General features: G+C 41.7%; 1 protein-coding gene across 1 annotated transcript in view; it reads left to right on the top strand.

Annotated features, from left to right (window-relative positions):
• Window positions 1-23,552, top strand: part of BRE (brain and reproductive organ-expressed (TNFRSF1A modulator)) — a 162,562-nt gene extending 139,010 nt beyond the window's left edge. Inside the window, exons 7-9 of the mRNA XM_015410137.1 lie at window positions 17,174-17,273; window positions 21,656-21,726; window positions 23,462-23,552. Of these exons, the coding sequence (XP_015265623.1) occupies window positions 17,174-17,273; window positions 21,656-21,726; window positions 23,462-23,552 (262 nt within the window). The remainder of the gene's footprint in view (window positions 1-17,173; window positions 17,274-21,655; window positions 21,727-23,461) is intronic.
• Window positions 23,553-24,164: the final 612 nt, after the last annotated feature.

The raw sequence follows: 24,164 nt of genomic DNA, 5'->3' as shown, positions 1-24,164 counted from the left end.
TTCCTAGGGGAAATCGGGGGGTTTCTGCCACCACCACCCGCAAGTAGTAAGAGGTGGGGGGAAGATGAGAAACTTGCTGTGGTTTGGGAAAGGGGGGCAGATGGATGTGGTAACTCCCTTCGGTCAGCCGTCTCTGCTGCACCCCTCCGCTTCCTTCCACGGTTCCGTGAGCGATTTTCTTCTCCTTGGGGGAAGCTTTCCAAGTCTCCTTTCACCCCTATTCGCTGGAGACCCCCGACCTCTCCCCCCAGCACTGCAGGGAAGCCTCTCCCCGGTCCCAGGGATGCCCCCCGCCAGTCCCCTGAAGAGCAGCAGGAAGAGTCTCTCTTCCTCCCTCCAAAGCACCTGCAAATGCCGGCCAAAGGCGGCGTCTCCCCACAAGCTCTGCTTTCCACCTTTTTCTAGCAACTGTTGATGACCAGGCTGTCTATTCTGCGCCAACAGAAAATCAATTTGCAGGAAGGGAAATGTCGCGGCTTTGAGAAGCAAACGAAACTAACACTCTCTCCCCCAATTCCCCTCCTCCGAGAGCTCCTCGGCTCCTGCTCCTCCAAGAGGAGGATGGCTGCGCTTCTGAGCACACTGAAAGACCTGGCGGCACGCAGCAGTCACCCACCTGGTCAAGAAAGTTGCAAAGCTTTTGGCGGAGGGGGGCTTCTGGTGCGGGGGCAGGTGCCAGTTTGGCGCCCCTAAGGGCCGGCGCACCCTAGGCGAGCGCCTAGTTCACCTAGTGAATGAGCCGGCCCTGACAGTTAGCACTCCCCTGCCATCACTACTGCCCAAATCTGAATTTGTGACCCTACAGTGGCTTTTAGCCTTTTAAAAAAACTACCAGTCTCTCATATTAAATCTAGTTTGGTTCAGCTAGCAGGAACTAGATTTATATAAAGACCCTATTTTCCCTCCAAAGTAGCTCAGAGAGCCATTCTGGCCTCTCAACTCTATTGAAGTCTCTGTTCTATCCTGTATTCCTTTTTGTGACACTGCAGTATACAAGATAGATCTGGTTAGAAGAAAAGAATTGGCTCTTTCATGTTTGCTGCAGAAACAGCCTTGAAAGTGATAAACAGTGTAAACCAACTTTTTGAGATTTGTAAACCTTACTATCTAGATAGTGGATATTTGCTAGAACTTCACTACTTAAAAAGCATATAATACACAAGCACACTCAACAGTCTTAAAGCTGATGTCCCCCCCCCCCCGGAAAAATCTTATATTTTTTGGAGAACCCTGAGTAGATATTAAGGTTGACTATGTAGGATGATATCAAGCTTAACTATATAGGAGAAGGATAAGTGTTTGTCCCAGCTTCTCTTTACTGAAAATGACTGCCTTGCATTAAACTTGGGGGGGGGGGGGGGGGCGCACCAAGGCAAAATGAAGAAAAAGAAATGGTGCAGCAAGAAATTGAATATTTAATAGTTATACTGCTCCATACAGATATACAACCCCTATACAAATGGTTGTATAACTATTAAATATTTCATTTCCCTGTTCACCATTTTGTTTCTTTTTTGTTTTGTGTTAAACTTTGACAAATAGTGTAAGATACCACAAATAGGGCAAAGTCTAGGAATCTGCAGTATACTTAGCCTGATGGATGTCCAGTATTTCACAACAGATATTTGAAGGCAGTATAAGAATGATCTGGGGCTGCGGTGGCTCAGTGGTTAAGACACTGAAGTGCAGACCGGAATAATAAAACCAAAGAATTATATGATCAACAGTGAGATACAGCAACACTGTTGTGAGTTTCTGTGGGGAGAACTTCAGTGCAGCTTGGAAGTTACAACATAAGAGCGTGTTTACTGGTAAGAGATTCCTCTGCATATAAGTGAATTCTGGTCCTAATAGAATACCTTTAAAAGATCATCTTCACAGGCCCTGCTTCAGGTGCTCCCACCTTCTGAGATCAGGCAGATGGCAACTTGCGAGAGGGCCTTCTCAGTTGTGGCACCAGAACCCTGGAACTCTCTCCTCCAGAGAGATGCATCTATCTCCTGTTGCCATCTTCCACTAGTATCTGAAGACTTTTTTGTTTTGTTTGTTGTTCCTCACTGTTCTTTTCTGCCCAATGATTTTAATAGTTGTTTTTGTTTATATATATATTTATCTCCAGCTTTAATAATAGTTGGGGGGATTAAAGGTGATTTTATTGTGTGTTTTAATTTGTTAGCTGCCCTGGCGGCCCTTGGAAGGACAGAAAGACAGGATATAATTTTTTAAAAAATATATAGCTCCAAGAAGCAGGGACACCATTTATCTATTAACTGTGATACGGTGCTCCATAATCTGATATATATAATTGCCCTAACGCATTGGCACTTTCCAGCTCTCCCATTGGCTGTCCTGTGTGCTCCATCAGCCATTGGCCCATCAACCGCCAATCAAGAGTACTTCCATGCCATTGGCTGGGTGCTGGGTCCACTCCTCTTCCCCACCCACTGCTGCCTCATCCACTGTTCCCTGTCAAGAATAAACGGCCAAAAGGGCTATCTCTCCTGACGAAGACACTTCTCCTGCTTGGCCCTTGTGGGACTAACCTTTCCCTCAGTGGCTGTTGCTAGGCAACCATGCTTGGTTCTGTCAGTAAAAGGGCAAAGCCAAGACGCCCTTTCCAGGCCTTTGTGGGGAACTCATTGGGGCCAGTCCTGACTAGGGTTTCCAACTCCAGGTTGGGAAATTCCTGGAGATTTTGTGGTGGAGTCTACAGAAGCCAGGGTTTGGGGAGGGGAGAGGCCTCAGCTGAATAGAGTCCATCCTCCAAAGCAGTTATTTTCTCCTGGAGTACCGTTGCTGCCATTCTCCAGGTAAGGGCTGAAGATCACTCAGAATTACAACTGCTCTCTGGATGGCAGAGCTCAGTATCCCTGGAGAAAATGGCTGCTTTGCATGGTGGACTCTGTGTCATTATACCCTGCTGAGGTCGCTTCCCTCCTGCTTGGCTCCCTACTGCGGAGAAAGATTACTTTTCCTAGGTAGGGGCTGCAGGTGGTGGTGTGGAGATGGAAAGCTGAAGTCAGAGGGGCAGATAAAGGTAGGTTGATGGTTGGCTGGGAAGGATAGGGTTGCCAACTCCAGATTGGGAAATTCCTGGAGATTTCAGGGGTGGAACCTGGAGAGTTTGAGGAGGGGTGGGACCTCAGACAGGTACAGTGCCATAGACTCCACCCTCCAAACCAGCCTGGGGAACCCTCCTGGGAACTATTGTTGCCAATCACCAGGTAAGGGCTGGAGATCACTCAGAATAACAGCTGCTCTCCAGATGGCAGAGATCAGTTCCCTTGGAGAAAATGGTGGACTCTTTGTCATTATACCCTGCTGAGGTGGTCCCCCATGACAGCCAGTGTGACATAGCAGTTAATGCTTCAGAGCAGGGTCTACCAGACCCAGATTCTTCCTGTTGAAGCCGTGTGGGTGATTTCAACCACTCACAGACTTTCAACCTAACCTACCTCACTCGGCTGTTGTGCAGATCAGAAGGGGGAGATAAGAATGATGTGAGCTGCTTTGGTCACCACTGTGGAGAAAGACTGTACTTTTCCTAGGTAGAGGCTCCAGGTGTGTGGGGGAGATGGAAAGCTGAAGTCAGAAGGGCAAATAAAGGTACACCAATGGTTGGCTGGAAAGGTGATAGGGTTGCCACCTCCAGGTTGGGGAATTCCTGGAGATTTTAGGGGTGGAGCTTGGAGAGGGTGGGGTTTGAGGTGGGTGGGTCCTCAGACAGGTACAATGCCAGACTCCACCCTTCAAACCAGCCGTTTCCTCCTGGGGAGCCATTGTTGCCAATCTCCAGATGGCAGAGATCAGTTCCCCTGGAGAAAACAGTAAGCTCTGTGTCTTTATATCTTGCTGAGGTCACCACAGCAAATTGACGCTGAGTGTCCAAGGCCCCGGCACCCACCCAGAGCCTCTTTCTAGAACCCATTATATTTATTTATTTCCACAATGGGCCTTATTCCTACTTGTAATCATAAACTTATACCAGGGCTTCTAGTTCAGGTAAGGATATCCTTACCTTTTTACCTTACCTTCTTAAAGATAAACAAGTACATACCTGGAGAGGCATAAATTACTCCACCTCTAGTGTCAGCAGTCTGTTCTCTCAGAACCAAAACTCTCTTTTCCTTTCAGAGATAATGTGATGGTGGGGATACTGTTCAGAAGTTGTAGATTATTTTAGGTATGGATTACTTGAACCTCATGTTTTATTTGGTTTTTGAAAGCTTTTTGTGGCAAAAACTGAGACTTCTTGACTTGCACTATTAACAGAATCAGCACTTTCCCCCTTTTTTACTGTTATAGATTAAAGCAGAATGACTGCATTGTTAATAATATTATAGGGGAGATGATGTTAGCATATAAGTCTGAAAATGGTACACTCACAGCAAACTTGGAACTGTCTAAAGATGGCTTTTGTGGTTGCATTCTTTTCTCCTTTTTTGATGTGGTTCCCTATGTCTCTTGTGACAGAGTAATGTATAAAAAGTGATAAATCTGAAAAAAGATAAAAGGTACTATTTAGTAATAAAAGGAAGGCAAAAAGTAAGAAAACACATGTGGAGATCAAAAGCCCATGATACCTACCTGTTTATAAATGGTGATGAAAAGGGAAGAATGGAAGAAGGATGTATTTTGTTGTCAGATTGCTGTTTGAGTTTAAATGCCATGAATGACAAATATCTTTTAATATTGATTATGATTGAAAACGGCTACATTTTCAAAATAAGGCAGGACAAAGTGCACATTTAGAGAATTTGAATAGTGTGTTCTCATGCAAGATATATTTGTAGGTAATATTGGTAATATGCTATGCATTGGTAATAAATTGTATTGGGTTATTTTAACACTAGGCAATTTAATAGTCAAACTTCTTACATTAAATAGCTGAACTGTTTCCTATGCATGGACTGAGCTTTGATTAAAATGGCAAGGATGGGCAAAGATTGCACCGTTTGGTTCATGAGTGTTCATGAACGTTCAAAGTATCAGCATTCTAATACTTTGTTTTTTAATGTATGGAAGGAAGTGGGAGCAGTCAGCCAGAGAATCCCTTCTCTGGGCTACTGACTGCCTTGACCCCCTCCTTTTCTGCTTCCTTCCCTCCTACTCTGCTTAACCACTGGGCAAGTGGGGTTTCCACTGCCAGCAACCTGGAGTCCTTTGACAGAGCCCCTTTTTATTACTAGGGGAAGTGACCTGACTCAGCCATCATGCCTGAGGCTTATAGAAAATCTCCAATAAGGTTTGAAAAACTTTTATTAATAGATTATTTAAAATAGAGAATGTCAAAAAGTACAAATAAACAGCTACTCTAAATAGGCACAGTTACCAAAAAAGCAAAAGAAATACAAGTTCCTTGTTTGTTGTTCAGTCGCACAGTCGAGTCCGACTCTTCGCGACCCCATGGATCATCTCCCGCCAGGCCCTCCTGTCTTCCGCCGTCCTCTGAAGTTGGCTCAATTTCATGTTCGTTGCATCGATGACACTGTCTAACCATCTTATCCTTTGCCGTCCCCGTCTTCTTTGACCTTCAATCTTTCCCAGCATCAGGGTCTTCTCCAGTGAGTGCTCCCTTCTCATTTGGTGGCCTTAATGCATCATAATTTAACTGTCCTTGTCTAAAGTAAGCTGGTTTAGCCCATGCCTTTCTGGCATGGGGGGCAGTCCTCTTTACCAATCCCAGAAAGTGCACACAGGACCCTAGGGAGGGGAGGTTTTAATCTGTTTCTCTCAGAGCCCTACCCTTGCTTCAGAATTGGTTGCCACTTACCTCCAAAACAGCAAGGGCCAGTTCTGCATCCTGACTCCCCTATATCTCTAGGTAGGAAGGAGAGGGGTAATCCTTTCTCCCTCACAGGGAAAAAATATTCTCTGTTAATCTAATTAAAAACCCCACTCTGAGGCCTAGCAGGGCCACAGAAGCCAAAGCATAACAAAATGTTACCTCCAGGCCCATTGTTCATTACACTGACATTTAGGGTTACCAACCTACAGGTGAGATCTGGAGATCTCCCAGAATTAAAACTTATATCCAAACTACAGTGATCAATTCCTCTGGAGAAAATGGCAGCTTCAGGGAGTAAACTCTATGGCATCACATCCCTGCTGAGCTCCCTCACAGCAAACTCCGCGTCCCTCAGGCTCAAGGCCCAAATTTTTAAGAATTTCCCTACCCAGAGTTGGCAGGCTGTGAAGTGAAGTCGATACTGGATAGTCCAGACATGTTTATGCATAGAAGTATAAACCTGTGTGGATTTTCTTTTTATACCCAACTCTAGTCACACACACACATAATTCAATATTAATTCCCTACATAGAACAAAACTAAAATGGTGCTCTGTGTCAAAGACCTCTCCCTTCAAGGTATGTAGAATTATCTGATCTGTGTGAAAATCCTTTTGCTGATATTATGAAAAGGAAAGCTAGTATTTTGTTATTAACTAAACTGGAGAGTAAGGTAAAGTTGGGTGAGGACCCTGAGTCTTGTGCAATCTAGGCCTCTGATGATTTCCTTCAGTCTCCCTGGTACAACTGGTACCTCTAAGAATATGGCTGCATCTTGCTTTGGGCCACTTCTGCCTTCTCATGAAACCAGGGGTTCCTCAAACAAGGGCAGCCCCACATAGAGAGTGTTGCAGTAATCAACTGTGAGGTTACAGAAGCATGGATCAGCGTGAACAGATAAGCTGAGTCTAGATAATGAGAGAACTGGCAAATCAGATGCAGCTGATAGAAGGCGCTCCTGGCCAGCATGCCAGCCTGCATTTCAAACTGCAAGGCAGGGTCCATGATCAAGCTCTTAATCTGCTCTGAAAAAGTCAACGTCAGTCCATCTAGGACAATTGGATTCAGTCCCTCTAGAATATCAGCCTTCCCAACCAGCATTACCTCTGCCTTGTCTGGATTCAGCTTCAATTTCTTCTGCCTTAGCCACCTGACCATAGCCTCAAAGCAGTGGTTCAGAACCAAGATGAACTCATCTGGAAGCTTGGATGTAAGCCACTTTGAGTCTCCACTGAGGAGATAGGAAGGGATTATTGAAGTAAATAAATAAACACCTGGTTCCTACCACTGATGATTTAAATGCCTGTTTAAATGCCTCCACTCTCGTATTCTGGAATCTCTCCTCTACCATTTTTTTCAGTTCCCCTTCCTTTATATGCCTGATCTTTTAGAGCCGGTACAAATATTATTCGAGTGAGTTTACCTGCACAACAACTACTCTTGCATAATCACAGAAAAGAAGCCTTCTCTGGAAATTTCTCCTTTGGTTACACTGCTCACATGAGTGGATTGAGATGTCTCATCTGCATTCTGTGGGTAAGCTAGGTCTGTGTTACTGCCTGCATCAGGTCTTTGACTCTAAGCCTAAGGGCAGGGCCTGTGTTTTTTATTTTGTTTTATGTACACCACCTAGTTACTGCAGGCACTTAAGAAATAATACTTAAAAATAGCGCCGGAGTTACTGGTTAGGAGGGGCTACGCTCCACTGTGCTGGTAAAGATACATTGTGGGAATGATAATTTTAAACATCATGTTTTATTTCACTTATTCTGATCTTATCTGCTGGTTGTTCTGTTGATTTTGTTGTATTTTGTACTTTAGCATTTGCTGAGCTTTTCATTTTTTGGTTGTCAGCCATGTTGAGAACACTCTTGAAAAGTGGGGTATAATTTTTTAAAAATCAAATAAACTGCAATGCTAAGCAGAGTTACTGCAGTCTAAGCCCATTGAAATCAGTGCACTTAGACTGGAGGAACTCTGCACTGGGTTGTACTTAAAAGGTCCACATTTCTTCAAAAGGGCTTCCTCTGATTTTGAAATGACTGAACAGTCTCTAAACTTATTACTGTTGAAGGGAGAAGAAGAAAGGACGAGGATATTTTGCATGAGTAAAATCATGTAGTCATTCATTTATTTTGTATATGTTTGCCTATGGGTGTCCCATCTGCTTGTTCAACAGGCAAATTTAAATTAATAATACAGTTTCTAGGCTAAAAGGTCTTCAGAAGTTTGTAAAGTTATGACAAAAAGAAGTAACTATTACCATACTCTAATCTGTATGTCTACCTCCTTGGGTCTGCATGTATAGCACTGATTACCTTTGGACCAAGATCTAGTACTGGGCTTTGTGGATGCTACCTCTCAAGCCTCAATTTTGCCTTTAGAGGAAGAAAGGCACTAAGAAGGTCCAGATGGTAACACTAGCATCCGTTTTTGCCCTCTTAGACTATGGGTGTGGATTATTTCTACTAATCTCAGGAACACCGTCTTCCATATCTACATCTCTCCACAGAATTGCAAATATCTTAGGTTTGTTGTGGGAGATTCCCACTTTCAACATTTGTTGCCCTTCAACCTTTCTGCCATCCTAAGGGCCTTGATCGTCCATGGCAGTGATTACAGCACATCTTTAGCATCCTCTCTAGCACATTTCTAGTGACAGCATGTCTGTAAATGTAAAAAACTCCAAGGATAATCAATCTTAAAAGCATTTTAGCATGTTTTGGGGGTAGTTATGGAGTCACTAGGTTCTTTCTGTTTGCAATTTTGCAACTAAACAATGTGTATACAAAAAAAACCTTCCATCATCATATTTTTGTTTTTTCTTTGCTCTGTGAAATCAGTTTCATGAAATGAATTGAAGTGGTAACTGTGACGTACAGACCTTTTTTGATCTCATGCCTCCTAGGGACTTGCCCTTTTATTTGTCAAGATTCGAAGTGTACAATGAATACTGGAAAAAATAACCACAAATATGAATGTATCTTGAGCAGTCAGCAAATAAAACATTGAAAAGCAATTTGCATGAAGTACCTTTTTCTTGGAGAAGCAAAATAGCTTGTATTTGTTTTCCAACATTAAGGGAAAAAATGAATGACACTGTAGAACAGTCAAAAAGCAGAGAAATGTGGTCATGTATATGATGTTATAACCCACCCAGAGAATTAATAACATCCTTTAGAGAACATTTCCATGTATCACTGAGGTCATTTTAGGAATATTTACCAAGATGGTTCATTCTGAGGAAAGCATACCTTGGGCACTTTAGTCTTGACCTTGGTGAGATAATGGAAATCAAAGGACTGTATTTCCCTTGATCTTTTGCCTCCAACTAAATAATAAACTTCAGACTACAGTTGTCCTTTGATGGGCCTGCAAAATAAGAATACAATTTGTTATTTACTTTACTAGACATCTGGCAATAGTTTCCATTTGGAATCAGCAATGCAGGAGGTCCTGAAATGTGCACACTAGAAGCAGCTCACGCTGATCTGGATCTCAAAAGCTAAGCAGGGGTCAGCCCTAGTTAGTATTTGGAAGGGAGACCACCAAGGAAGTCCAGAGTCACTATGCAGAGGTAGGCAACGGCAAACCACCTTTGTACATCTCTTGCCTTGAAACCCTAAAGGGTTACCATAAGTCGGCTACTTGACAGCACTTTCCACCACCAAAAGCAACTCCTTTTTTCACTTTTTTCTTTTTCCTTATATGAACTTATTTTATTGTGTTGATAATAGTGATTTAGTTATTGCTACTATTTTATTTGGCTTTTATTTGGGCGTAGCTAGAAGACATTTAATGAGACCGTGGTCTCTTTAAATGCCCTCTGAGTTCACTTGCCAACTCTGCAACTGAACTCAGCAAGCATTTAAAGTTTATATGCTTGCTGAGTTCACTCGCAGTGTTATGCCGCCACAGTAGCACAACTTGGCTAGTGAAGTCAGCAAGCATTTAAACTTTAAATCTGTTCTCCATTATACCCCATGGGAACAGTCCCCATAGGGTATAATGGAGCGGAATAAATTCAGGTTGCCGGAATGTTTACCCAAATCCCAATACAAAACCAATATTGGTATTTGGGAATACCTATATTTTTCAGGTCCAGTAGACCTGAATTGGGGAAAACACTATTTTATTTTATTTTTGCACTCTACTACTGCTTATACTTTACAGTAAACAAGAAATATTCTTTCCCAATTAGTTTTTGAAACAACTGTTGTGTTTTGGTTGGTTGGTTGGTTTTTTCAGAATGATGAGATCATGAAACATAGCCTAACATAGTTCAAGAATATTGACAGCCTTTAAAGATGGTTGGTTAAATATTTACTATTGAGTTGAATATTTCAGTCATGTGCAACATCATAATGATTAAGTTGATAGTTTTCAGATTACACCATGACTGGGATAAACCTTGACAAAGTGCTGGGGTAAATATATTACTAGTATTTGGAATATTTCTAACTAAAGGATTGTTTCCCCTTCCTATGTCTACAGTTTGGTGTAGTGGTTAGGAGCACGGATTCTAATCTGGGAGAACTGGGTTTGATTCCCCACTCCTCCACATGCAGCTGCTGGGTGACCTTGGGTCAGTCACAAGTTCTTTCAGAGCTGTTCTCTCAGGAGCAGTTCTCGAAAGAGCTCTCTCAGCCCCACCTACCTCACAGAGTGTCTGTTGTGGGGAGGGGAAGGGAAAGGAGATTGGAAGCCACTCTGAAATTCCTTCAGGTAGTGAAGGGTGGGGTATTTTTAATTTTGATTTATTTATTATATTTCTACCCCGCCCTCCCCGCGAATGAGCTCAGGGCAGCTCACAAAAAGGGCACCATGTGCCAATATAAAACAGTAAAACACTTAAAACACATAAAAAATATAAATCTAATCTCCTCTCCTTCTACACAGACACATACATGTATTTTTCTTTTTGTTACATCTATTGCCTAGCAGTTTCCTGATTTTGAAAACATATATTGTAGGCATCTCTATTATAATGCATGTAGAGATGTCATTATTGTGACACTTCTGGCAATATGATGGCAAAGAGCAGGAAGGCAACTGCCATTAACTGGGTGATCTTTCAGGGAACCATGGCAGTAAGGATTGTATAGAGGAGAAGGTGACAAAGAAGCAGGATCTTAAGGCACAAAGAGGTAATCAACTTGCAAGGGGGCCCTCAAATAAGAAAGTTGAGAAAAGAGAGAATGAGCCTGAGGGGGCAACAAAAAAAGGAGGAGGGAAGGGACAGAAAAGAGCAATGCTAATTTCTGGGAGCTGCGTTGGAGAGAACCACTAATTCTAATGTAGCATAAGTGCTGCTCTATTCCAGCCAGGAGGTGTCATCTCCCAGAAGAGCTCAAAATGTGAATAACTACCTTAAAATCATAGTCATAAAAAACCCCATTGTTGTCATTTCTTCTCTCTTGCCTTGTAAACCAGTTGACATTGACTTATTTTTCCAACATCCATTTTTCTTGGCTAAGAGAGAATCTGTTCCCCATCAAAAGGGGGGGGGGGAACCTCTCCTCAGTTTAAACGTTTGTGATCTCTAGAATCCTTCTAAGTAATTATAGGCTGTGATGGCCAAATGGTTAGGGCACATGCTCTGAATGCAAAAAGTAGTCACACACCTCTCCACCCTCAAAGAGACATGGGTTCATCCTGCTTCCATTCCCCCAGTCGCCAAATGATTTGAAGCTCTCTATAAGGTCCAAGAGAGCTCGGGGAAGTTTCTCTTCAGCCAGCCTCCGATGAAACAGCAAATTAATTCAGTCCGTCATGCTGTCACTTGCTCCTCGAAAGTTCTTGTCTCCTCCATCGGTCTCCGTCGTCATGCTTGGCTAAGAGGTACCTCTTTACAGCCTGACGTGAAATTCCGGATTGAGGATCTCCCCTTCGATGGCAAAGGTCTTTTCCACTCCACCACTGATGAAGCCTTAAAGGCTGTCGATTTATAGTTGGAAACAGGCTCACAACTTTGGTGTCTTGGCATCGACACCTCGACGTTGATACCATCCGTGGAAACCATATTATGCTAGACATCAGCCATCTCCTGCACCCACCTCCCATTGGAGAAAGAGGCCCTATGACTCCCGTTATCCTAATAGGGTGCACCAAAAGCCCCCTATATGCCAACAGGCCCCTAAAAAACCCCAGCAGCCCAAGCAGTCTGTTTGATTGCTTCTATCGCCTGCCATCTCCTCCATCTTACACCCCTCCCGTCCGGACCCGACTCTTCCCCTTTCTACGAAAGTGGGAAGAAATGTCAACCGATGCCTGGGTGCTTACCATCTTATGGGTAGGGTACTCCATAGAGTTCATTTTGCCTGCCGACCTACCTCGTTATGTTGTCACCCCTCCAGATCCTCTCCTCGATTCCGAGATTTCTGCGCTTCTAGCCAAAGGTGCCATCAAGGTCGTCCCAGAAGTGCAACGAACCCTAGGCTTTTATTCAAAATATTTCCTCTTACCAAAGAGGGATGGCGGCTTCAGGGCCATTATAGATCTCTGGGATCTCAATTGGTACATTTGATGTCACAAGTTCCGAATGGTCACCCTACAATCTATCCTCCCATTGATTCCCTGAGCGGCATGGCTCGCCTCTGTCGATCTCCTGGACGCCTATTTTCATGTCACTATCCATCCACAACATCGAAGGTTCCTGTGTTTCGCTGTCGGCAATGCACACTATCAATATCGGGTCCTTCCGTTCGGACTCTGCACTGCCTTTAGGGTTTTTACCAAGATCCACACAGTCAAAGGCTTTAGCATAGTCAATGAAGCAGAAGTAGATATTTTTCTGGTACTCTCTTGCTTTCTCCATAATCCAGCGAATGTTGGCAATATGATCTCTCGTTCCTCTACCTCTTCGAAACCCAGCTTGTACTTCTGGTAGTTCTCTATCCACGTACTGTTGAAGCCTAGCTTGTAGGATCTTGAGCATGACCTTGCTAGCGTGTGATATGAGTGCAATTGTGCGATAGTTTGAACATTCCTTGGCATTGCCCTTCTTTGGGATTGGAATGTATACTGATCTTTTCCAATCCTGTGGCCACTGTTGCGTTTTCCAAATTTGCTGGCAAATGGAGTGCAGCACTTTAACAGCATCATCTTCTAAGACTTTGAATAGCTCAGCTGGAATACCATCACCTCCACTAGCTTTGTTGTTAGCAATGCTTTCTAAGGCCCATTTAACTTCACATTCCAGGATGTCTGGCTCAAGGTCAGTGATTATACCGTCGTGTTTGTCAAGGACATTGAGGTCTTTCTTGTATAGTTCTTCTGTGTATTCTTGCCATCTTTTCCTAATCTCTTCTGCTTCTGTTAGGTCCCTACCGTTTTTGTCCTTTATCATGGCCAGCTTTGCATGGAACGCTCCCTTGATTTCTCCAATTTTCTTGAAGAGATCTCTAGTCCTTCCCATTCTATTGTTTTCTTCTATTACTTTGCACTGTTCATTCAGGAAGGCCTCCTTATCTCTCCTTGCTGTTCTCTGGAAATCTGCGTTCAGTTGGGTAAATCTTTCCTTTTCGCCTTTGCCTTTCGCTTTCCTTCTTTCCTCTGCTATTTGTAAAGCCTCATCAGAAAGCCATTTTGCTTTCTTGCATTTCTTTTTCTTTGGTATGGTGGTGATTGCTGCCTCCTGTACGATGTCACGAACCTCTGTCCATAGTTCTTCAGGCACTCTATCTATCAAATCCAGACCCTTGAATCTATTCTTCACCTCTACTGTATATTCATCAGGGATGCGATCTAGGTCAAACCTGAATGGCCTCGTGGTTTTCCCAATTTTCTTCAGTTTAAGTCTGAATTTTGCAATGAGTAGCTCATGATCTGAACCACAGTCAGCTCCAGGTCTTGTTTTTACTGACTGGATAGAGCTTCTCCATCTTTGACTGCAAATTATATAGTCAATCTGATTTCGGTGTTGCCCATCTGGTGATGTCCATGTGTAGAGTCGCCTCTTAGGTTGTTGGAAAAGGGTGTTCGCTATGACCAGTGTGTTCTCTTGACAAAACTCTGTTAACCTTTGCCCTGCTTCATTTTGCTTTCCAAGGCCAAACTTGTCTGTTATTCCGGTTACCTTTTGACTTCCTACTTTAGCATTCCAGTCCCCTATGATGATGAGGACATCATTTTTTGGTGTTAGTTCTAGGAGGTGTTGTAGGTCTTCATAGAACCGGTCCACTTCAGCCTCTTCTGCATCAGTGGTTGGGGCATAGACTTGGATTACTGTGATGTTGAATGGTTTGCCTTGGAATCGGACCGAAATCATTCTGTCATTTTTGAGATTGTATCCCAGTACTGCCTTTTGCACTCTCTTGTTGACTATAAAGGCCACACCATTTTTTCTACGAGATTCCTGGCCACAGTAGTAGATATAATGGTCTTCTGAGTTAAATTCGCCCATTCCTGTCCACTTTAGTTCACTGATTCCTAGGATATCGATGTTCAGTCTTGCCATCTCATTTTTGACCATGTCAAGCTTACCTTGATTCATAGATCTTACATTCCAGGTTCCTATGCAGTATTGTTCTTTGCAGCATCGGACTTTCCTTTCACCATCAGACACATCCACAACTGAGCGTCCTTTCAGCTTTGGCCCAGCCGCTTCACTCTTTCTGGGGTTACTTGTACTTGCCCTCTGCTCTTCCTCAGTAGCATATTGGATACCTTCCGACCTGAGGGGCTCATCTTCCGGCGTCATATTTTTTAGCCTTTTGATACTGTCCATAGGGTTTTCTTGGCAAACATACTGGAGTGGGTTGCCATTACCTTCTCCAGGGGATCACTCTTGGTCAGAGTTCCCTGCTGTGGCCTGTCCGTCTTGGGTGGCCTTTCATGGCATAGCCCACAGCTTAATAGAACTACGCAAGCCCCCTCGCCACAACAAGGCAGTGATCCATGAGGGGGAGATAAAGCATAATACTGGACAAAAAAAGACTGCAATGGGCTATTCTGTAATAATCTTAAGGGTTTGGAACAGCAGGGTACAAATCTTGCAGACCAGTAAGAAATGATTCCACAGTGGTTGGGATCTGAAACCTTTTGATTTGGCCTTGATAACGCACACAGAAGATGGCAGGATATTTAATGTAATATTGCAGATAAAAATATCTCTTGCAAGACTTTGTGCTTTTGTAAATTGGTGCTGTTGCATTGATACTTCTTTGGGGGTAGTCTGGATAGAGCATGTTCTTATTTTTGTTAGGTCCCTAGCAAAGATCCTTTTTCTGTCTTGCAAGGTAGAGGAGATGATCTCTTATACTTGCTCTCAAGTTGACAGGAACTGGCTTATTTGTGTACACGAGAAATCTGATAAACCCATTCAATTTGCACTGGAAATCGGATGAAAGCTGCAAAAGCTCATGAAAAAAACTTTTCCATAAATTCCACCAGCTTTTGCAGGTCCATCTTATCTGGCTGTTCTGGAAGCCCTAGGACACAAAGGTTAAATTGACCTGAGATGTCCAGCTGGACAAAACATTATATGAAGCTGAGACCACTGTTTCATGAGTTATGGTTCGATCTCCCAGAACAGCTGTTTTGGACTCCATCTGTTGAATTCATGCACTGACAGACTCGATCGATCCCCCAAAGCTGTTGAATTGAATTGAATCGTTGATCGTCTTATCATTGGGAGAAAGTTGTTTTAGCTTTTCAGACTACTATTTTAACTGTGCAGATTGTTTTTCCAGCTGAAAACCATTGTTTTCAGCCATAATTACTTCTTGACCATCAGTAGCCAATGATTTGGTGGCGGTCTTTGTTTCTTTTCCTTTACAACTCATAGTTTTGAAAATATAAACCCATTTACCAGAAGAAATAATAACAAAGTAAAATACTAAAGTGAGAGTGAATAACCACAAAACCAAACAAAACAGGTCCAAATCAAAGCATGATGTGAGAAAGACACAGGAGCAGCACAGGGTTGCTTCTGATTAATCTGTCATCTTAACTGAAAGTCACTGCTGTAATACATTTAGGCTAAGTATCTCTGCTCTCTCCTATTCTCCTGTTACTTCACCTCCTTCTATGTAAAATAGCCTGAAATGGGATTATCTAGGTCCCATGCGACTGGCAGGTATGAGCTGATCATGGATTTTAGATGAAGGAGTTAGAAGCCTCAATGGTTACAGCAATAGCTGTTGACTGCATGCAGTTTTTATTTCTCATAAACAACCAGGTGCATTACAAGCTTGTGTTTCTGTATCACTGTTATTCCAATTACCCACACCTGAAACTCTATCCATAGTCTTGAGCACTCCATCTCAAAATAAACATAACAAAGATGAAAGGATATGGATGAGCACTGTGAAGACTTACTAAGCCACAGAAAATCTTCTATACTAAGGCTCTGCTCATATTGTTCTGTAGAGAAGACAACTAGCTCATAGCGTAAACTCATCTATCTCATCAAATATCATTATAGTTTTGTTCATTTTAGGGTACCAGCTAGCTACAGCTAACATTTCTTAGCCTGCTACCGTTTTTTCAAGAACAGAATCTAATTAATTATTCTGTGTATGCCACCTGCTATTGGTGTTCATTAAATACTATAACATTATGGTTATTTGAAGCTCCCAAAGAATTTTGATTGACTGAAGTTTAGAAGTAGACTATTCATAGTTTTAAAACAGAAGTTAATTGGCATACTTAGCTAAAATCCTGTGTTGTAAAAATAGTTTAAAATTTATTGATCCCTGGGTTAAGGAGAAATTATAGAGAAGAAGAAGAAGAAGAAGAAGAAGAGATTGGATTTATACCCCGCCCTTCACTTGGAGTCTCAGAGCGGCTTACAAACTCCTTTCCCTTCCCCTCCCCACAACAGACACCCTGTGAGGTAGGTGGGGCTAAGAGAACTCTTGACAGAAACTGCTCTTTTTCAAGGACAGCTGTGCCAGAGTTATGGCTTGCCCAAGGTCATCCAGCCAGGTGCAAGTGGAGGAGTGGGGAATCAAACCCGGTTCTCCCAGATTAGAGTCCGCACACTTAACCACTACACCAGACTGGTGTATGTTAGATATGTTCTTACTCATTTTATCTTCTCACCAAATCTGCAGATTGGTGTGAAAGATAGCTAGCTGCCAAAAGTCAATAAGATATCACCGAGCGTGGCCTTGAAGCAGACTCTCTCACATCTAAACCTAGCACTGCATCTATAGCTCTACAGTATAACACACACTAACATAATGGATGTATATGTTAAATTTTATATGCATGGTATAATAATAATAATGTAGTATGAAATATACATGATAATGATGTATTCAAAAATCCCAATGTTGTATTTTGTTTGGGAGGTTTAATATTTAATAAGTCATTTTATTTTTTTAATACGACAAAATATTAGCATGCCATTATGCAATTAATCCATTACCATTTTTTCTAGTGCTCTTGGAGGATCTTCTGCTCTGCATATCCCTGCTTTTCCAGGTGGCGGCTGTCTCATTGATTATGTGCCCCAAGTGTGCCAACTGTTAACCAATAAGGTAAGTTACTTTTTCATACTGAGTAGTTTCAGGAAGGTGTAATTAAAATGAAGACCAAAATGTAAAAAGCTGATCAATTAATTTCATGATGCGAGACAAATTTTGGCTTGTGTTGAGTAGTAACATCCCATAGGTAAAGGCAAAGGTTCCCTTGCTCGAAAGCCAGTTGAATCCGACTCTAGGGTTGCAGTGCTCATCTCCGTTTCAAAGCCGAAGAGCCAGCGCTGTCCGAAGACGTTTCCGTGGTCATGTGGCCGGCATGACTAAACACCAAGGCGCACAGAACGCTGTTACCTTCCCACTGAAGTGGTACCTATTTATCTACTTGCAATTTCTTGCTTTCGAACTGCTAGGTTGGCTGGAGCTGGAACTAGAGACAGGAGCTCACCCCGTCTTGCGGCACCCGGGTCTTGAACTGCTGAACTACTGACCTTCCACAGCCTGCAGTTCAGCGTCTTAACCACTTCCCATACTGCATGGCAAAATGCTTTTTTTTTTTTTTACAATGCAAACCTAAGCAGATTGGCAACCTTGTACTTCAGTTGAAGTCAATGTGCTTAGGAGGCGGTAAGTTTGCTTAGGACTGCACTGCTAAAACCAATTTGTAATATGGGGGGGGGCTTCTTTTCAAAACAGAAACAGTAAAATTCCCATTGAATGCACACAAACCCTTGGGCGTGCCTAAAGTAGATTATTGGATTGTAGCCAGAATACTTTATTTTCCTACTGGCTACTAACACATGAAAAACAAGATAAACTATTCTGATGGAAGATACTAACAACAATTTTTGGAATTTGGTATCGGGAGGGTTTTCTCCTTGTTTAAAAAAACACAATGGTGATAAAATATCAAACCACATGACAGTGCCAGAACATGAATACATCAAGCTGCCTTATGCTGAATCCAACCATCAGTCCATCAAGGTCAGTATTGTCTACTCAGACTGGCAGCAGCTCTCCAAGGTCTTGGGCAGAGTTCTTTCACATCACATATTGCCTGGTCCTTTTTAACTGGAGATGCTGGGGACTGAACATGGGACCTTTTGTATGCCAAGCAGATGCTTGGCCCTCCCCTACTGCACAAAATAACCTTTGGTATAACAAGATCAGTCTACTATATCTAGAGTTTTACATGGTAGTTTCTACATTTTCTGCTATGAAACGAAGAAAAATTGTGTTTCTCTGGGGTTTTTCTATTCAAGCATATCCAAAACAAGTGAATAATTTTCTTTAGTGGAAAAAAAATCTGACTTTTGTCATTATTACAGTGCTGTATGATTCATGAATTGTAACAAGAGAGCATAAAGATATAACATTTATGAAGTGTTATAAAGATATAACATTTATGAAGTGAATATTTGCATTGAGGCCAGAATTCAAAAGTCCCATGTATAGATGGAGGGTTATCAGTCTAACCTTCTGGAGATAGTTCATACTACATAATGGAATGCCACTCAGATGGGCCCCTTAACCTTTGGAGCAGTTGAGGGAAGAAGTTTCCAGAAGGAGCTGCTGAAAAGATGGCCTTCTAGATTCCAGCCTTTGTAGCATTAAAAACCCTCAATAGTCCAAATTTGTGCTCTATTCTAATTTAAATTGTTTTTGTTTCACAGAAGTATATGCATTACTTTTATAAAATATTCTTTCAAATCTATTTCTAAAATAATACTGGAAGTAATCTTTAAAGTTCTTTTGTTGTGGCTCACTAGTTGAAGTTGCTTTCATTTTTAAAATATTCAAATATGCAAAGCTGCATTTAAAAAAAACTTGCTTAAAATGGTTTATCATCTGTGCTTTTTCTATTCCCAGAGTAATATTTTAGATCCCACATAAAGCGTTCAAAATAAGCATTTCTTCATAAATTGAAATAAGTCCAATTTTATAAATAGAATTATTTTATTTCAAGAGGGTGTAACATAGCTCTAAGCACTGATTGTATCATGGTTATTTCAAGTAATTTAGTGCAGCTGTTTGCCAACCAAGGTAATCCAACATTAACACAGCCAATACAAACAATGTGAATAAGTTATTTTCTTTCAATCAGTGTGAGGCGTAGAAAGTAAGTTGCTATTCTGTTAGATTAATGGGAGATTTTGTGAGGAGTGACATGGTGCAGAATATCAGTAGCAGCTTAACACTGCAGTAGCGTCATCTTTTGAGACATTGTGCTGGCATTGTAATTAGCATTGTCTAGCCTAAGCACTCGTAGATTGGCATAGTATGTCTCAGTGTTGTGCAATAGGTATATCATTGCGTTTTTCATAACAAAAATGTGTTGATTTCTTATGCAAATTCACTTGGATGGATATTAATCTGTTGTGAAGAAATACATGAATTTGGTTTTTTTCCCTTTATTATTAAGCTCATATGACCAAAGGTCTTGAGTGTAAAACCAATACATCAAAACAGAGCAAAACAGACAAACCAACATAATAAAACATGACAGAACAAGCAAGAAGACAAAGTACCAAATCAATAAAATACATGTATCTCATAAAAGATCTAAAACATACTGGAGGATAAGATATAATAGTGGACTTGTACAATTTCTCATAAAAGTCAGCAAGATAGTATTCATTTTAGCAGCATTTTAAGGAGGTCACTATTGTCAAATATATTGTCAATTTTTTTGAGTTATTTCTGGATCAAGATCTGCTAACAATAAAGATATGCCACAGGACTCACCAGGGAGCTGATATCTAGACTAGAGGTGTGCATTTTTTTAAATCCAGTATTTTTTGGTTTAGGTCTATTGGACCCAGAAGAAAGTCCACTATTTCCGGAATATCCCAATACTGGTATTTGGATCCAGGATTTTTGGAAATCCTGATTTTTTTAGGGTCCAATAGACTCAAGAAGAAAGATACCAGTGTTGGTTTTTTATTTTTTATTTTAAAAAGATAGCCCGATCTTGGGGCTGGCTTGGCCTCTCCTGCAGCCTGGTTTAAACCGTGCTGGGAGATCGTTCTCCATGGGGTGCAGATGTTGGCTGGACTGGCTTCTCCTGGGAGCATGGTTTAAACCAGGCTGCAGGAGAAGCCAGCCCCAAGCTGAGCAGGCGGGAACAGTCTGCTCCCCCGGCACAGCTGCTCCTCTGGCTGGCTTCTGCAGTCCCTTTAAACTTTAAAGGGACTGCAGTAGAAGCCCAACAAACAGCTGAGAGGCGGGAGCAATCTGTTCCTACCTTTCTGCTGGTTTTGGATCTATCGGTAATATCCAAATCTATCTGTGATCCCCCCCACCCAGTTTTCCCAAGAAAACCCAGATTGGGATGCCAAAATTTACCTGAAAATACCAGTAAGGTATTTTCTGGGTATATTTTCAGTTCAGGTAGATCCCCTAATCTGGACTAAATCCAAAGAGTCCATTAATCACAAAATAGCAGAAGATGATCTGCACTGTCTAATGCACCAGGTACACAATCACAGAAAAGATCTGAAAATAGAATTTTAACAAAGTGTCAGTTCGGCAGTCAGCTGGGCATTCAATTTGGCGAGCATAAAAGCACACCTATGGCTAGGGTTGTAAGAAGTTTCAAATATGAGAGAACAGTCAGATGGGGCAGAATCCCTAGTGCAGAAATGGAGCATACACAAAATGGATTTGTTGTGCTTCAAATACCAGATATAGGCTTGGATCCATCAGAGTGTTTCCACAGATGGAAGGATTTTCATGTGCAGATCATGACTTTATTTTCTATTGCTGTAGCCCCAAATCTCCCTGAAATATTGCTTCTGGGGTTCATTCATGAAACATTTTGAGCTACAGCAGAGGGCAAGAAAGTCAGTGCTCCATGGATGGAAATCTTTCCATCTGCAGAGACACTCCAGTGGATGTAACCCATGTTCTACAACTTGTATATGTGTGTGTTTAATCTACAGATTCTAGTTGGTAATTTGGGTCTAAAAAGGATATTCCAGAATAAGAGAGAAAATCAGTATTAAGATAGAGCACCGTAACCACTTTATTGGATACTATCAATCTGTTCCATTGATGTTGACAAGTTCCTTAGTACAGAAGGTCTTCTGATGCTGCAGGAGGCTTTTCTGCCATTGGAGAGAGAAACTATACCCAGTCGTTCCACCAGAGACACACGTCATAAGAACAGACTGAAGGAATCCAACCCTGTATTGTTAATCTAGGCTGCAATCACACACACTAAATAATCCACTTTCAATCCACTTTCGAATTGGATTTTGCCAGTTCACACAGTAAAAATCCAGTTAGAAAGTGCATTGAAAATAGATTGAAAGTAGATTATTTGGGGTGTGTGACCGCAGCCATAGTGTGAACAGGGTTTCCAAGTCACATTCAAAAATGAACTTTAAGCATCTCATTATTCATCATGTATTCATTTGTTTCTTCTTTTCTTTCTTTAACAGGTGCAGTATATTATTCAGGGTTACCATAAAAGAAGAGAGTATATTGCAGCATTTCTTAGTCACTTTGGAACGTAAGTCTTCTTCCATCACTTTTTAATGGAGTATGACTAACATTTATAAAAATTCACTAGGTAGCTATCCTGCAACATAAACCAAGTTATATTTACTCAGAATATATCCTGCTGATTTCAGTGGGGCTGTTGTAAATGTCTATGCCTAGGATTGCAGCCCTAGTCAGCAAGAAGGAAATTAAGTTTGTCCTTCTTTGTAAGCTGTTTGCTAGTATTGCTGTTGGCATCCGCAGGAAAATTTAGTTGGAATTCAGCTTGGAGTACACCACATTTATTATGCATCACTTCTGGCAGGTTCATTCAGTTCCTTTAGTTCCCACAAAGTAATCCAAAATAATATATTCCTTTATAAAATAATTACATTAAAAAGTGAGCAAGCAGTGGTTAAGAAAAGTCAGTGTATGAATAAATTTCCCCCATCCAGAAGTATCTATTTAACAGGTACTCATTGTTTTGGTTACTGATATGCGCTGATTTTGTACTAAATACACTGGCTTGCCTGGCAAGAAACTCTTCATTTTCTTATTAACACAGTACTGTCTTAACTTGAGAAGATGTATTAACATAGATAGCCAGAACTGTATTTTTATTTGCCGGAAAGTGTAACATGTTGGAAGCAAGATGTGTTATGGCAATAAAATGTACAGATATATTTCCAGATGTGAAGTGGAATTTGTGAAGAAATCGATCATATTTTTAACCTCACTTTTCCCCCAAGGAGCTCTGGGTGACCTACATCATGCTCCCCCTTTCATTTTATCCTTCCAGCAACCCTATGAGGAAGGTTAAACTGAGAATGTGTGACTCAAGACCTATGAAGTTCCCTTCATAGCAGAGTGGGGAATTGAAACAAGTCCGTCCCCAGTCTTTGTCTAACATTGTAATCACTACGTCATGCTAAATGTCTGTCCATCCAGCCATCCAATGTTTCAAAAACTCTTAAGGTTGGGATATCCCTCTAGACCCCACTGCATCATGCTAGCATTCACTACAGAAATGTCTGTCCATCCAGCCATCTGATGTTTCAAAAACTCTAAGGTTGGGATATCCCTCTAGACCCCACAGTGAAGTTTGTGATTGTGTAAATGATTGTTAGACCTATGGCAAAACTTGGACTACTGCAGACATTTTGACTGGGAGTCATTCCACTCCATCTCTTTATGTATAGAGTGTCTTGTTGTTATCTAAGATCTAAAAAATGGCTCTATTTAATGATCCAAATACTGTTTTTTGCAAAGGTCAGATATTATTCTTGACCACTGTCAGTGTGTGTGTTTATGTGTGTGTGAGAGAGAGAGGCGAAGAGAGAGAGAAGTGGGATAAAGTAACTAGAAGCACTGTATTGATCTGTGTTTGGATAGAACATGAGAACTGATAAAATAATTAACATAATCCATCTCCTCCTATGTGAGCAGTTATCAGAATTGTATTTGCTGGAGTAGAATATAATGGGTATTCGAGTAGATTGTGCACTCAGGTTGCTGGGACACTGTTTACTATTTGTAAGAGGTGCCATTACAGTTGTAGGCTGGCCATGTTGCTGAAAGTTTGGCACTATTTGTGCCTAGTTGAGACTAATGGGCAAAAGGCTAAATTATGCCGTATGATAATTCTCTAGTGCATTCATGGGAGAGCATGGATTATAGTGCTTGATTTCTGCTCTTATTCTGGTCTGTTGATGTGCTTCAGTTTTAATGATAAATAGTTTGAACCTTTTTATTTCCTGTTTACATAGTGGTGTGGTAGAATATGATGCTGAAGGTTTCACAAAGCTCACCCTGTTGCTGATGTGGAAAGATTTTTGCTTCCTTGTTCACAGTGAGTAGTTATTTGCCTTGGGCACAAATGTCTACCTTCTTGAAGGCTGAAACATTCAAAAGGGGGAAAACACAATTACAGGAGCCTTTTAAAGGTTTGGGCTATTTTTACTCTACGTTAATGTATTTTTGATGTAACCTTCACACTTGCAAAATCCTACCTGCAATCTGAAAAAGAGGAGATTTGTGTAAATTAGCAACATTATTTTGGTCTTTAAAACCAGCCCTATGCTCCAAGAACTTGTGGGAAGATTACAGTTTGATATAAAAACATACTTATGCCATAGGGTTGCCAGCCTCCAGGTGGGGCCTGGGGATCTCCCGCTTTTACCACTGATCCCCAGCCAACAGAGATCAGCTCCCCTGGAGAAAATGGCAGCTTTGAAGGGTGGACTCTATGGCATTGTACCATGCTGAGGCCCCTCCCCTCCCCAAACCACGCCCTCTCCTGGCTCCACCCCCAAAGTCTCCAGGTATTTTCCAACCCAGACTTGGCAACCCTATTGTGCCATCAAGTTGCAGCCAACTTATGGCAACCCCTAGGGGTTTCAAGGCAAGTGATTAAGCAAAAGTGGTTTGCCATTGCCTTCTTCTGCAAAGTCTTCCTTGGTGATCTCCCAT

The sequence above is a fragment of the Gekko japonicus genome, unplaced genomic scaffold, assembly GCF_001447785.1.
Source record: "Gekko japonicus isolate JY-2015 unplaced genomic scaffold, Gekko_japonicus_V1.1 scaffold566, whole genome shotgun sequence".
NCBI lineage: Eukaryota > Metazoa > Chordata > Lepidosauria > Squamata > Gekkonidae > Gekko > Gekko japonicus.
The sequence above is the reverse complement of the archived record's forward strand: the minus strand, read 5'-3'. Positions and strand labels throughout refer to the sequence as shown.